Source organism: Furipterus horrens, unplaced genomic scaffold (genome assembly GCF_987537825.1).
Source record: "Furipterus horrens unplaced genomic scaffold, mFurHor1.1.pri manual_scaffold_4, whole genome shotgun sequence".
In the NCBI taxonomy this organism is placed as follows: Eukaryota; Metazoa; Chordata; class Mammalia; order Chiroptera; family Furipteridae; genus Furipterus; species Furipterus horrens.
Window position 1 is genome coordinate 56,668,356 of NW_028327174.1, and position 15,078 is coordinate 56,683,433.

Genomic DNA, 15,078 nt, shown 5'->3' on the forward strand with positions numbered 1-15,078 from the left:
TACCTTTCTCTTGAAAAAGTTACTGCAGCCCAGTTTCATCCCAGGCACAACCAAAAAATGAAAATCTTATTTGCTTTTGAATTCTGATGGCCCAGAATGGGAGTTGGTCTTCCTTCAAACTGAGGACCTGGCATGTATGTTGGGGACATAGTAGACTGCATCTCTGGATGCAGAGGGAAAGGGACTAGCCAAGCCTCTCCCGATACTCCTCTCTCTAAAAATGGGACCTAGACAGCCACCTCTACGGAGGCATAAGCGGGTGCCCTTGAAAGTTGAGTAGGTTTTGGACTCTGTGCGAGGGGTGTGTGGAGAGGGAATGAGAACTATGCTCCCAGTTTGGAGAGAGGATTGGGACGGGAGTGTATAGACGGTGGAAGTGCTGTTGATTCTCTTCCCCAGACTACGGGCCCACCGCAGACCCCTTATTCCTTCCCGTGGGGTGGAGTCTGAAGGTGGGACGGACAGGTCAGGGATGCGGGGTGATGTGGGGTGGGATGCAGTGAGTGACTTGGGTAGGGAAGGGGTGAGGGCAAGGTTATCTTCGAGAGTTAGACGTGAGGAGAGGAGACAAGAAGGGAGGAAAGGTGCCATCCTTCAATGGTGGATGTCGAGCGACAGGCCCCACGCGAGGGAAGCCCCGCCCCGCTCCTCGGTCGCCGCCCCGCCCAGGCCCGCAGCGCGGCGCTGCAGCGCGAGGGGTGGAGAGGCAGAGCGCAGGGAGAGGACCAGACGCCTAGGTCGCCCGCATCCCGCTGCTGCAGGAGAGGAAGCGCGCCCCAGCCCTGCTCCCCAGCCTTCACCCGGGCGCCGTCAAAGACCGAGCACTTGTCCTCCGCCTCGGCCTCTGCTGAGCTGCCGCCTTCGGAGCACGCATCACTTCTGCGGTCCAAGAAGTGCCCCAGCCCCGCGCCGGCGACCACCATGACGGAGAGCAACAACGAATGCAGCATCAAGGTGCTCTGCCGATTTCGGCCCCTGAACCAGGCCGAGATTCTGCGGGGAGACAAGTTCATCCCTGTTTTCCAAGGGGACGACAGCGTCGTTATTGGGGTGAGTGCCGCTCCAGAAGGGAATTTCGGGGAAGGAGCAGGAGGCTGAATCCTACCGATCGCCGAGCTTTAGCTCCTGCCTGTCACTCAGCGCCCCTCCCCGCCGTTCATCCTCCATCCTTTTCGCCGCATCCCCTTCTCTCCCCTGCACCAGGATGGCTGGGTGTGGTCTGGTCAGGCCCGCGGCCAAGTCTACGCAGAGTGGGAGCGGGCTACTTCCCCGCGATCAGGTCACTCAGCTCCCCTCTGCTGCCCTCTGCAGCGTCCCCACCCCTTACAGCTAGTCCCGTGTTTTTCTGATGTTTTCCCTCTTCCCTAGAGAAAGCGCATCTTCCCTTTGTTATTGGCTCAGATCTCTACCCCCATCTCCCAGGAAGGGAGGGATAAGATTAGTGAATGGGCTAGATCTGAGGTGGACAGTCCAGGGCCTATGTGGAGATACAAAAGAGAATGGGCTCTAGGACCAAGCCCTCCATCTCCCCCCGAAATAATTGCAACCTGGACTTGGATAAAAGGCACAGGTCTGATGAAGGGTTTTCTGAGAAAGAAATACACTGATGCCACACCTAGTTTTAGGGGGAGCCTCTGGGATCTTAAGGAAATGTCTGCTTTTCCCTCACAGGTGCAGTAGGAAGAGGATTTCAATCAAACCTGCCCAACTGCCCCTATCAAATAAAAATAACCAGACCCTGAGATTCTAACAAGTACTTGCTTATTCATCCTTTCTCTTGATGATCCAATAAAAAGTACGAAGCCACATCTACTTCATGATGACAGACAGCCCCTACCCATGGAGTAGATCTTATTAAGGAGAACTAATATTTACTAATATGTGCTTGTTACTTTACATATATTATTTAATCCTCAAAACAACACTCTGAAGTAGGTATTAATATTTCCATTTTACAGATGAGGAAATTGAGGCCCAAATAAGTTGAATGACTTTCTCAAGGTCACACTGTGAATTCATGGATGTGAACCTAAGTCTGTGACTCCAAAGCTCATGTCTTTTCCTCTGTCACATTACCTCCATCTGTGATGGCCCAAAGGGAATTTCTAGGGAACTCCTCACCCACACCTCCTTTCCTAGGTTGGTAAGAATTGTCAAGCTAAGGGGTGAAAGGATTGGGGTGGATGGAGTCCAATAGTGCTTGAGAAGTGCTGGGCCAGGAAACTAGCCAGTTTGAGAAGGGAGGGGCACATATGAGGACAGTCCTCAAGGTCAGGAGCACTTCTTCAGTATTTTTGATACACAATGCTTGGCACAAGGCATGCTTGTTAAAGGGGTGAAGGAAAGAAGGGGAGGGAGCCCGGGAAGAGACCTGCTTACATGTCCTGTCCCCAAGGGCCTCAGCCTGTCACCACTCTGAGTTCTCGCCCACACTGTGAACTCAAATAGGTCTTGGTGCCGTATGTGTGCTTATGAATGTGTGTTTGGCACATTGAGAGGGCCCTGTCCCTTTCTGTCTCAGGGACCTGAGCCCTTGCAGTCTGGTCAGTGGATCAACCCTTAGGGACTCCTCTCTGAATAGTGTGGACAGCAGGCATTAGCTATGAGAGTTGGAGCTTGAGGTCCCTCTGAGATAGAAAGGCTGAGAAACAGAAGGGAGGTGGTTATGCGGGTGCAAATCTGCAGAAGGTTTCTACCTTTAAGCCTAGCTTCCTTTGCTGCAGGTTTTTTGGATAAGTCTAAACCAACTCCTCTAGGCTCTCTGGACTGTTCAACCAGGCTTGGTGAGCATGAGGCATGGGTGATGTTGGGAGGAGTTGTGATGTGGATCTGTCCAGTTCATGCAGCTAAACAGGAGAGACAGTGGAAGGTGGGAAAGGAGGAGAGATGAGGAGAGGCCCAGGGTGCCCTGCCAGTTCAAATTCTATCTTAGCTCCATAGCTGGCCCTTGTCTGTTTTGCCTGGTATTTATAGGGCTGTACCTTTTTCTTGCTCTGTATCTTCCCTTGCCCTAGCCCTTCCTGTCAATCTCTCACTCCAAGATACATGCTTATGGGGGGCCATTTTGTCTCAGGCAGCATCCTTGGAGCTTGTCTTCTCAGCCTTACTGTTCATTTGTCATTCAGAAGGATGGAGGCTATAGGATAAGTGATTGTTTTTTCTTTTTAAGAGGAAGGGGAGGAGAGAGAGAGCAAGAGAGAGAAAACATTGATTTGTTGTTGCATTTATTTATGCATTCATTGATTGATTCTTTTATGTGCCCTGACTGGGGATTGAACCCACAACCTTGGTGTCTGGACAATGCTCTAACCAACTGAGCCACCTAGCCAGGGCACGATAAGTGATTTTTGAGGAGACCCTTGAGGATCCCAACAAGGGAAGGAAATATCCTACCCCTTTTCTTCTCTCCTCCTCTAGCTCCATTTGGGGTTCAGTGTGTAGGAACTCCCCGAAGAGTTAATGAAGGAAGAAGCTGCTTCAAGATGTCAGGGAAGATGAGGGAAGAGTGAAAGTGGGAGAAAGTGATCTCTCCACACCCAGCCCCTGTTCCTTTCTCTAACGGCTCTATTCTCTGCCTCTGCAGCACTGTGACTAGCTCTGGGCTTCAGACTCTCCAATTTTCATGAGGTTTTTCTGCTTGCCAATGGTAGGAGAATAAGCTGGAGGGACAGCTCTGTGAGCCTTATCCTTCCCTCACTTCCCTGACTTGTCCCTGGAATGTGGGGGATGGGGCTAAGCCAAAGTAATGGCCTGAGTCTTAGTAGAAGGGTGTCTAGGTCACTGCCTGTGTGTGCTGTGTATTGTTTTGCTCTTTGTGTCATTCAGAATCCAATGTGACTTTTACACCAGATCCATTTTTTAAAGATTTTATTTATTTACTTTTAGAAAGAGGGGAAGGGAGGGAGAAAGAGAGGGAGAGAAACATGAATGTGTGGTTGCCTCTCATGCGCCCCCAACCAGAGAACTGGCTCACAACCCAGGCATGTGCCCTGACTGGGAATCGAACCTGCAACCTTCTCTTTTGCAGGACAGCACTCAATCCACTAAGCCACACCAGCCAGGGCCATACCCATTTAAGTGTCTCTCTTTTTTGGTCTTGGTGCTCAGAGTGTCCTGGGGCCTGCTGTCTGTTTCTGCATCTATACCAGATGTGGGAAGGGTGACAGTAAAGAAATGCACACACACATACACACATTCTTTCTCTCTCTCTCTCTTCTCTCTGTCTTTCCCTCCCTCCCTCTCACCATCCCTTCCTCTGACCCTTGTTCCCTCCCTCATTCCCTCCTTCATTCAAGTATCCCCTAAATTCTACCACCCTCAGGTCTCCCAGTGGTTAAGTGGGTTCTTAAGGAGGCAAAACCCCAGAACCATCAAGTACCTCAAGCTAGGTTGGGACCTGCAGGATTATTGGAGCAGAGACAGTATTGTTTGGGGTGGCCTGGAATTCCTTTAATATCTGAAGATGGGGACCAGGCAATTCTCCCCTTAGGTCTGGGGGAGTCTCATAAAGGAAAATGGAGAGGGGAGGTAATATTCACTGTGGCCAGTGTCTCTCCAGCATTACCATGGCAACAATCCCCAGAGGTGTCACCATGGAAATCAGGGCTGGTGCTGGGAAGTTCAGCCTCCACCAAGCACTTTTCTGAGGGTTGGGAGGTTGGTTATCTTTGGACTCTAATTGAAGACTGTCCCATTAGCTTTGTCAGAACACAAAATGGTAAACTGCAGAAAGTCGCTGGGAAACACAAGGGGACGAGGAGACAACCAGGAGGTTTGGAGTAGGGTTAAAACAGCAGAGTCCTGGGCTTTGAGACTGAAGAGAGGCTCTCTGGAGAAGGCTGTGAGGAGCACTTAGACTGCTGTCAGTGGGAGAGACAGTGGGTCTCAGGGACATTCCTCAACGGAGAAGGGTCTCCCTGAGTGTTTCTAATTTCTCAGGTCTTCCATTCTCTGACATCGTACCAGCTCATGGGGTCTTGGATTACCCGGAGGTAGAGATGGTGAGAGGATGGGTGGGAGAATCGCATACTTCTGAAAATGCAGTTGTGGTTGGAAAAAGGCAGTGACCAAGAGCTTTAATTCTGTCTGAAAACATCAGCAGAAATGTCCAAGTTGTGGGGAAGGGACATAAGGAAAAGCCATGATAAAGATCTGACACAGTATTGGCTTCAGGTCTTGGATCACTCTAGCAGTGTCAGTCTGGAATCAGATTGCTTGGGTTTGAAACTGTGCTCTACCATGTCTCAGCTGTGTGACTGTGGGCAAGCTACCTTACCCCTCTGAATTTCAGTTTCTGCATCTATAAAGTGGAATAATAATAGTACCTACCTCCTAGGATTCCTGTGAGCATTAAATGAGATAATGCATATAAACAGCTTAGTACAGTGACAGGTACATAATAAACTCTTAATAATAGTTAGATGTTATTATTATTTTATATATGCCATCTCCCCACAATTAGGAAGTGGTTAACATTTTTCCTTCTTACTGGTTGTTTTATCCAAACATGCAGGTCTGTAGTATATTCTTGCTCTTTTCCTCCATTGATAGCTGTTCAACAAATATTTATGAAGACCATCCTATGGGCCAAGGATTGTACTTGATGGACTCTAGAAGGAATTGCTGTGTTCAAGAAACTCTTGATTTACATAGTGGTCCAGGCTTCGGAGTGGTCTGGAAAGAGGTTTGGGAGGGGGCATTAGAAATGGCTTTTGCTGCCCTGGCTGCTGTGGCTCAGTGGATTGAGCATCAGCCTGTGAGCCAAGTGTCACTGGTTCGATTCCCAGTCAGGGCACATTACTAGGTTGCACGTCAGGTCCCCAGTTAGGGGCGCGAGTGAGAGGCAACCACACATTGATGTTTCTCTCCCTCTCTTTCTCCTTTCCCCTCTCTCTAAGAATAAAAAAATAAAACAAACAAATAAATAAATAAATTATTAAAAAAAAAAAAGAAATGGCTTTTGCTAACTGTACATATGCTCCCTCAAATTCTGACAAGAAGCCCCCCACAACATATTACAGCCTGACTCAAAGTAATTGGATGTTAATTACTTCAAGAGATGTAACTAATAGTGATGTGAGTGGTCTAAAGGCAGAAAAAGTAGAAAATGACTGGCCTAGTCATTCTCGTAAAAACATCTGATGAAGTGAATTTATCCTGTGTATAATCAATAGAAAATTAAAAGAAACTTATACTTTAACAGAAATAAAAATCTTAAAGAAGTGAAGAGCTAGACTTGGAACTTCAGGGCCCAGCTAAGGTAGGCAAGTGGGAATAGGCCTTCCCATAACCCTGAAAGTATCGTCGTCGTCGTCGGCAGCCGTCCGTCTCGAGAGACGATGGTGTAGCTTCTTAAGAGTCCATCTGCACCGCCGAGAATGGCTGTGCAGTCCGACTCGGGAGTGACATGGTATCTGTCTCCTCCCGTGTTGAATCGACATCTTGCGATGACGCTGAAGCTACAGAGCCTGGGCAGGGCAATATGGAGGGTCTGCTGTTGCCCATGCAGCAGACCCCCCCTCTCTTCGCAGCTGAAGGGTCCAAGGGAAAGACGGAGTCGATACAGCTTGGGTTCAGGTGCGCCGCAGGAGTTGCCGGTGTTGATCACAACATTCAAACCGCCTTAGGGACTCCGGCTCCGGATTTTCTGTCGGGGTTTACTCCCTTAGCCTTTCCCCTGAAGAGGTATGCCGCAAGGCAGCGGAGGTTTTTTGGAGTCAGAGTTTTCCTTCTCTGATGTACCCTGACTGGAAGATCGAACCAGCGACACTTTTAGCTCGCAGGCCGACGCTCAATCCACTGAGCTAAACCAGCCAGGGCTACCCTGAAAGTATAACCTGTAGCTTTCCCTGCTCATGAGATCACAAAGTGCATCAATTTCTGCTTCTTGAATATCTTTTTCCTCACAGTACTGAGAATGCCACCCTTTCTCCCTCTCTTTTCCTTCTTCTTCGCCTATGCTGAGGGAAAGTGGTTCCTCAGGCAGTAAATGCCTTCAGCACTTGGAGAGCATTTTCCATTTTAATACGAAATCCTTTTAACTGGGAGTGTTAGAGAGAGACAGAGAATGTGAGAATGAGTGTGTGTGTGTGTGTGTGTGTGTGTGTGTGTGTGTGTGTGTGTGTGTTGGTGCCTTTGTTCCCAGAAGGAATGGTGGGTTGGGCAGGAAGGTTGGTTTAAGAGTTCTATTCAATCCCCTTTGGCTGCATGCCTGACTTCAAGAAGCATGTGCAGACATCACTGGTGAAGAGATGAGAGTCACTGATCTGAGATAGATGTGGTTTATTTGTTTCTATTTCTTGACCAGTGGGTGGAAGAAACATTGAGTTATATTATAATTCAGGAATCAAGATTCAATTAAATAGAAAGAAAAGAAAAGAAAGATATTACCACTGAGGAGGAGAATCATCAATGCCACTTTAAATCTGTTTTTTGTAACATCATGATTTTATCCTATGTAATGAGGATTTTATTCTTTCTAATGAAGTATAATGACAAACTGTACAGATAAAAAGGAGGAAAATTCATAAAAGTCCTATGAATAACCCACAAACTCACTCAAACCTTTAAAAAAATCAAAGTAGATTTTTCTTTAATAATATCAAACACAATCTGATTGCCGCACTAACATATTTTAATTGTTGACAAAGTTAAAAATAAAGAAAAGCACAATGAAGAAACTGCACATCAGTCAAAAGCCACCCCCCCAAACACTGTTAACAATTGGATATATTTGTTTGTGTTTTTGCGTATATAAAACTATTAATTTTAATAAGTATCATAAACTAAATGTTGTTTTATAACCTACTTTTTCAGTAACAAAATATCATGAGTATTTTACTATCATCAAGTATTTTACATAATTTTATTTTTTGGAATATTTAATTTTTCAATGTCTTACATGCACATGTGACAAATTTAAATGATATGAAAATGTATAGAATGAAAAGTAAGCCTCCTTCCTACCTCTCCTAGCCACCAGTTTCTCATGGATCCTTCTAAAAGCATACTACACATTTACGGGCAAATACATATACTTTTTTAAAACACAAAGTGTTGCATACTATACATACTGTTCTGTACCTTGCTTTTTTTGCCTTAACAATGAGTCACCAAGATCCTATTATTTCAGCACATAAAGATCTATCTCATTCTTTTAGACAACTTTTTATCAACTGTGTATTTGTTGTAGGGATATGCCATTGATGAACCTGGTTATCCTAACAGGTTGTCCTAATCATTTACTATTACAAACAGGTAACTGATCTTGTGTATATGATTTTTGCATACGCACAGTATTTCTGTTTGTAAATTTATTGTTTATTTATTGATTTTTAGGGAGAGAGAAATAGAAACATTGATTTGTTGTTCTGCTTATTAATGTATTCATTGGTTGATTCTTTTTTAAGATTTTATTTATTTACTTTTAGAGAGAGGGGAAGGGAGGGAGAGAGAGAGAGAGAGAAACATCAATTTGTGAGAGATACATGGATCAGTTGCCTCTCACATGCTCCCAACTGGGGACATGGCCCACAACGCAGGTATGTGCCCTTACTTCGACCTTTTGGTTCACAGGCCAGTGCTCAATCCACTGAGCCACACCAGCCAGCGCTCATTGATTGATTCTTTGTGTGTCCTGACCAGAGATCGAACCCACAACCTTGATGTATTGGAATGATGCTCTAAGCAACTAAGTCTGGCCAGGGCCTGTACAGTATTTCTGTAAGATAAATTTTTAGAAGTAGGAGTTATAAGGTGTATGCATTTAAAAATTTAAGATGTAGCCCTGGCTGGGTGGCTCAGTTGATTGGAGTGTCGTCCATACACCAGAAAGGTTGCAGGTTCCATTCCCTGTCAGGACACATACCTAGGTTGTGGGTTCAATCCCCAGTTGAGGCGCGTACAGAAGGCAATCAATTGAGGTTTCTCTCTCTCTTGCCCTCCCTTACTCTAAAGCAATAAACATATTCTTGATGAGGATTAAAAAAAAATTTTAACAGCTAATTCCAAATTGCCTTTCATAGAGTTGGGCCCAATTTATATATGCCCTCACAAATGCAGTGCATCATCAAACTATTTTATGTTGGCCACTTTGATAGGTTAAAATTATATTTCATAGTCTTAATGTGCATTTCTGTTACTAACTAGGTTATGCACCCATTCATGTTTTAAGAGCCATTATAACACAATTTTATGATATATTTCATGATAGCACTTACTGAGGTTTCTATACAGTGAGTACACATATCTTATGCAAACAGCTGGATGGATTTTTTACCATATTTTTATATTCATGTAACCGTTTTCCAGATTGAGATCTAGAGCACTTCTATCACCTCTGAAAAGTTCCCTTGTGCCTCTTTCCTGTCAGTATCACTCCCAGGCAACTGCTATGTTGACTTCTACCACTATAGATAAGTTCATCCATTCTTGAATTTCATGTAAAGAGAATAATACAGTATGTGCTCTTTGTGTTTGAATTCTTTCACTCAATGTACTTTTTAGTTTAATTGATGTCCTAGTATGACACCATTTTACAGAGAAGCAAGGAACAAAATACATGTACATTTCATAATTCCATCAATTTCTTATGTAAACCAATCCTCTAAATGTTACTCTTTCAGTTGTTTTAAATTTCTGGTTGTTATAAACAGTGTGATCATCATTCTTGTAGCTAAATATTTGCTACAAGTATATCTGGGACAATGGGTACATGTGGTTCAAGGCTTTGATTATGTATTTTTGAATTGCATCCGTAAACCTTGAATGGGTATACTGTCCTATCAGAAAAGAATGAGGATGTTCATTTCAAGGAAATTATATCTCCTTGAACCCTCATCTACGCTGTGTATTACAATTAACGTTTTCTAAAAGTATATTTTATTGATTATGTTGTTACAGTAGTTCCAACTTTTTTCCTTTGCTCCCTTCTGTCCAGTACCCCCCTTCCCTCCAGCAATCCCACCCCCCTTAGTTCATGTCCATGGGTCGTGCATATAAGTTCTTTGGCTTCACCCTATCCTATATTATTCTTAACTTCCCCCTGTCTATTTTGTACCAACCAATTATGTTTCTTAATCCCTGCACCATTTCCCCATTTCTCTCCTGTCCCCCTCCCAGCTGATAATCCTCCAAATGATCCCCCTACCTATGATTCTCTTCCTTTTCTGGTTTGCTTAGTTGGATTTTGTTTTTTAGATTCAGTTGTTTATAGTTGTGAGTTTGTTGTCATTTTACTGTTCATAGTTTTTCTTTTTTTAAAATAAGTCCCTTTAACATTTCATATAATAATGTCTTGGTGATGATGAACTTCTTCAGCTTTACCTTGTCTGGGAAGCACTTCATCTGCCTTTCCATTCCAAATGATAGCTTTTCTGGATAGAGTAATCTTGGCTGTAGGTCCTTGCTTTTCATCACCTTGAATACTTCTTGCCAGTCCCTTCTTGCCTGCCAAGTTTCTTTTGAGAAATCAGCTGATAGTCGGTAACTCTCTTCTTTTCTCTTGCTGCTTTTAAGGTTCTCTCTTTATTTTGAACCTTTGGCATTTTAATGATGATGTGTCTTGATGTGGTCCTCTTTGGATCTAGCTTATTTGGGATTCTCTGTGCTTCCTGGACTTGTATATCTATTTCCTTCACCAAATTTGGGAAGTTTTCCTTTGTTATTTTTTCACATAAGCTTTCAATTTCTTGCTTTTCCTCTTCTCCTTCTGGCACACCTATGATTCAGATGGTGACACATTTAAAGTAGTCCCAGAGGTTCCTAAGCCTCTCCTCATTTTTAAAAATTCTCGTTTCCTCATTCTGTACTGGTTGACTTTTTTTCTTCTTTATGTTTCAAATCATTGATTTGAACCCTTGTTTCCTTCCCTTCACCATTGGTTTAGTGTGGATTTTTCTTCGTTTCATTTAGCATAACCTTCACTTCTTCTCTTATGCATTTGCCGTACTCAAGCATATCTGTCAAGCCTATGAGCATCTTTATCACCAGTGTTTTGAACTCTGTGTCTGTTAGGTTGGCTATCTGCTCATTGCTTAGTTCTCCCACTGGAACCTTGATCCATTCCCTCTTTTGGGCTATACTTCTCTGTCTCCTCATCTTGACAGGCTCCTATGTTTGTTTGCCTCTGTGTCTTAGGTAGAGCTGTCACTCCTGTTATGTTGGAAGGGGCAGAGCCTTAGGTGTTCGTCAGAATATGGTGACTTGTTTCACCATGTTGTGGTGCTGTATGTGGAGGAGGGGTCTGAAAGGGAACAATGCCACTTGCTTAGCACTCGCCCCTTTTCCAGGCACCTCTCCCATTTCTGTATGGGACTGGTGCCTCTCTAGCTGTTGCCCTGGCCATCGTTCCCAGAGTGGGTGGGTCTGCGTACATTCTTGGACCATGGGGTCCCTTTAAACAAGCGGACTCTGCTGAGAGGCTGGCAGTTTCTTCCTCCACCCCAACCCCCCACTGGTTTGCACAGTCAGAAGCAATGAGGATTTATTTTCCCCGGTGCTGAGATTGTGAGCTGTGTGGTCTGATCTGAGGCTGGGAACGCTCCCCCAGTGTCCCTCCCAACTTTTAAAAATGTGTGACAGAGCTTTCTGCCAGCCTGTCGCTGCCTCCACTGCTGCTACCACCATACCACGTCCTCTTGCCTGGGCTCTGCCCCTCCTACCTGTCTCGATGAGTATTTCTTCTTTATATCTTTGTTGGACTTCCATGTAGCTCAATTTTCTGGAACTTCTGGTTTTCTCTAGTTTTGAGGTAGTTTCATTTTTTCTTAGTTGTGGAGGGAGACTCAGCATATCTGTCTATGCCTCCATCTTGGCCGGAAGTCCCAATTAAGTTTTTGTGTTCCAATTTGATAGGTGAAAAACTATGTTACCATTATGTTTTTCTTTTTTTAGAAATGTTGAACATCTTTATGTTTATTGAACATTTGTATTTTTCTTCTGTTGTTAGTAGCTAGTTCTTACTCATTTTTTATGTTTAGTTTTGTGTTTTTGTTACTAACTTTTATAAGAGTTCTTTATATAGTAAGAATATTAATGTTTTGCCCTGGCTGGGTGGCTCAGTTGGTTGGAGCATTGTCCTGTACACCAAAAGGTTGCAGGTTTGACCCCAGTTGGGGGGCATATGGGCGGCAACTGATGGATGTTTCTCTCTCACGTCAATTTTTTTTCCTTTCTCTTTCTCCCCCTTCCTCTCTCTAAAAAAAAAAATTAATAAAACCATATCCTCAGGTGAGGATTTAAAAAAAATATTAATATCATTGTATTAAAAACTTAAAACTTTCCTATTTAAAAATTATGTATTCTTATTTTAGAAAAGCTTAAAATCTAAATCTAAAAGAACAAAAAACTTCTAAAATCTCACTCTTCACGGATAATCATTGCTAATGTGTTTTTCTATGCAAAGTATAGAAAATATGCATTTTTACAAAAATGGAAGCATTCTTCACACATTTTTTTACACTGATGCTATTTTTGAAACCACTTTTTTGCTTAATATACCTTGTCATGTAATTACATCTATCTCTCTATATTTTTATCCTCATTGAGGACTTTTTTTATTGCTTTTAGAGAAAGAGGAAGGGAGAAAGGAAGGGAGAGAGAGATACATCAATGTGAGAAAGACATTGATTGGTTGCCTCCATATACACTCTGACTGGGGATCAAGCCTACAACCTAGGCATGTGCCCTGACCTAGAATCAAAGTTGAAATCCTTAGGTTACTGGACAATGCTCCAACCAACTGAGCCATGCCAGCCAGGGCATAACATTCTCTATATTTTATTTTTTTAATTTAAAAGCAATATGTTGTCACTGTAAAATATTTAAATATCACAGAAAAAGTATAGTAAGTATAAGTTCCTCTCATTCTGCTCTCCAGTGATAACCACCATTAACAGTTCTGTGTAGAGTCTTTCGTATCTTTTTTTTCTAAGATTAGTCTATCTAAACACATTTTAAAACTTTAATCACATTATCTACATTGTTTTTATTTTTTTACTGAACAACCGATCTTGAACATGTCAATATATGTGAACCAGCCTGGCTTCTTTTAATAGGGGTAGAATATAGAGGTGTTATAACCAACACCTTAATGGATGTTTGAATTGTTTCTAGTGTTTCTTTAACACACACCACTTCAGTGAACATCTTTAAATGCTTAAGCAAATGTTGTAAAATGAGTACCTAGCACTGGAATTATTGGTACAGAGTACAAATGGTATGGACATTTAAATTTTTAATGGAATTATCCTCTAGAAAGGCTCTATCAGTGCACAGTATCCCCTTCACTGTAGAGAGCATCTTCACAACTCTTTCTCTTGGTGGATTCTGCTTTGGGGCTTCATAGGGTTTCACCAGAGAGACCAGATACCCATTTCAGGTCAGTTTTTTATCATAAGTCAGATTTTTTACATCTTTTTAATATTATAAAATAATATTTATTTTTCTTTATGCAAAGAAGAAAAAATAAAAGAAACCAAATAATGCACTATTGTCTCACCCTCTTTGCCCTTAAAAAAATTTAAATGTAATATTAAATATTTTTTATTTAATTCTTATATTTTTAAATATTTTATTTATTTATTTTTAAAGAGAGGGGAAGGAAAGGAGAAAGAGAGGGAGAGAGACATCAATGTGTGGTTGCCTTTTGTGCACCCCCAATTGGGGACCTAGCTTGCAACCCAGGCATGTGCCCTGACTGAGAATCGAACCATCGACCCTTTGATTCACAAGCTGGTGCTCAATCCACTGATCCACACCAGCCAGAGCAAACATGTTTTTAAAATGTCAACAATTTAGAATAAAAAATGAAAAGTGAAAGCCTTCTCTCAGTTTCTCTCCTGAAAGTAATCACTGTTCATACTTTTGTGTAATTCCTTCTAGAAAAAAGGTCTATGTATAGATACACAACTCCAACTCTAGCAAAGTTTTATGACTTTCCTTAATTATTTAAAACATGTCCTCTAAACTCTGGTGTCCATGGACTTAGCAGTTTACATTTTAGTTGGGTAAAGATGGTCTCTGTAGTAAAACATTATGACAACTAAGATATAGTCTCTTTATACTGAATGTCAGGAAAACACTACTGAGAAATTTGTCACGTGATGGAGAACAAGCACAGTCTCATCTTACCAGAGATCTTACCTTTAGCATGATTAAATATCACATATATTCTTTGTTTGACTCCCTGGGTTGTAAATATTTTGTATCTTTAGCATTCTTATCGGCACACATGATTTATAACGTGTTACCTGAATTAAGCAAGGTACTTGTAGGTCTGAGTGACTTGCTTTACAGTTCATTAGAGGGAGACCCATAGTTATGATTTCATGTAATCCTTTCTAAAGGGAGCTTGTGTTAATGTTTCCATAATAGCTCAGCAGCTCAATATATGTACATTTCATTACACAATAGGGTACATACCATATATATAATATATATATATATATGTGTGTGTGTGTGTGTGTGTGTATGATATACATCCCTAACTTAACATCTTTCACTTAAAACATCTTGAAAGTCTTTCCATATCAGGACATAGGGATCTATTGAGGAAAATAGTTTTTAACTCAGGGGTAGATTTTTAAAGTTAATGAATTTTTCTGCACTTTCCATAGCCTATGGCCCTGTTGTCTTATCCCTTTGGTTTCCCAGGGCAGGGTGTCAGGGTAGAGGAATGCTAAATCATCACACCCATACTGAAGTCCCCTCACACAATCTCACTGTGTGACACTCTTTGATGGCACTCCTCTACCACATGGATGCAACTCTTGGTGTCAATACTAAATTTTGTTTTTCTCTTTCTAGTTGCCTTCATCCCAATAATCACCCATGCATGTGGATGGTTGAAGAATCAATGCCTTCTCAGGCTGATGGATGAGGTTTCAGTATTTCTCCTCTCTCACACCCTGCCTGTGATGTCTGCCATCTTTTATTTCCATTCCAGGGGAAGCCGTATGTCTTTGACCGTGTGTTCCCCCCAAACACGACTCAGGAGCAAGTTTATCATGCATGTGCCATGCAGATTGTCAAAGGTAATGGATGTAGTTTTTGAATGTATTTTTTCAGACTCCCCATTCC

At 42.5% G+C, this 15,078-nt stretch overlaps 1 protein-coding gene across 1 annotated transcript in view; it reads left to right on the forward strand.

Moving 5' to 3' along the window:
* Nucleotides 1–701: 701 nt before the first annotated feature.
* The window catches only part of KIF5A (kinesin family member 5A), a 29,747-nt gene continuing 15,370 nt past the window's right edge, over nucleotides 702–15,078 (forward strand). The window contains exons 1-2 of the mRNA XM_090273490.1: nucleotides 702–1,050; nucleotides 14,945–15,032. Of these exons, the coding sequence (XP_090129616.1) occupies nucleotides 922–1,050; nucleotides 14,945–15,032 (217 nt within the window). The 5' untranslated portion in view covers nucleotides 702–921. The remainder of the gene's footprint in view (nucleotides 1,051–14,944; nucleotides 15,033–15,078) is intronic.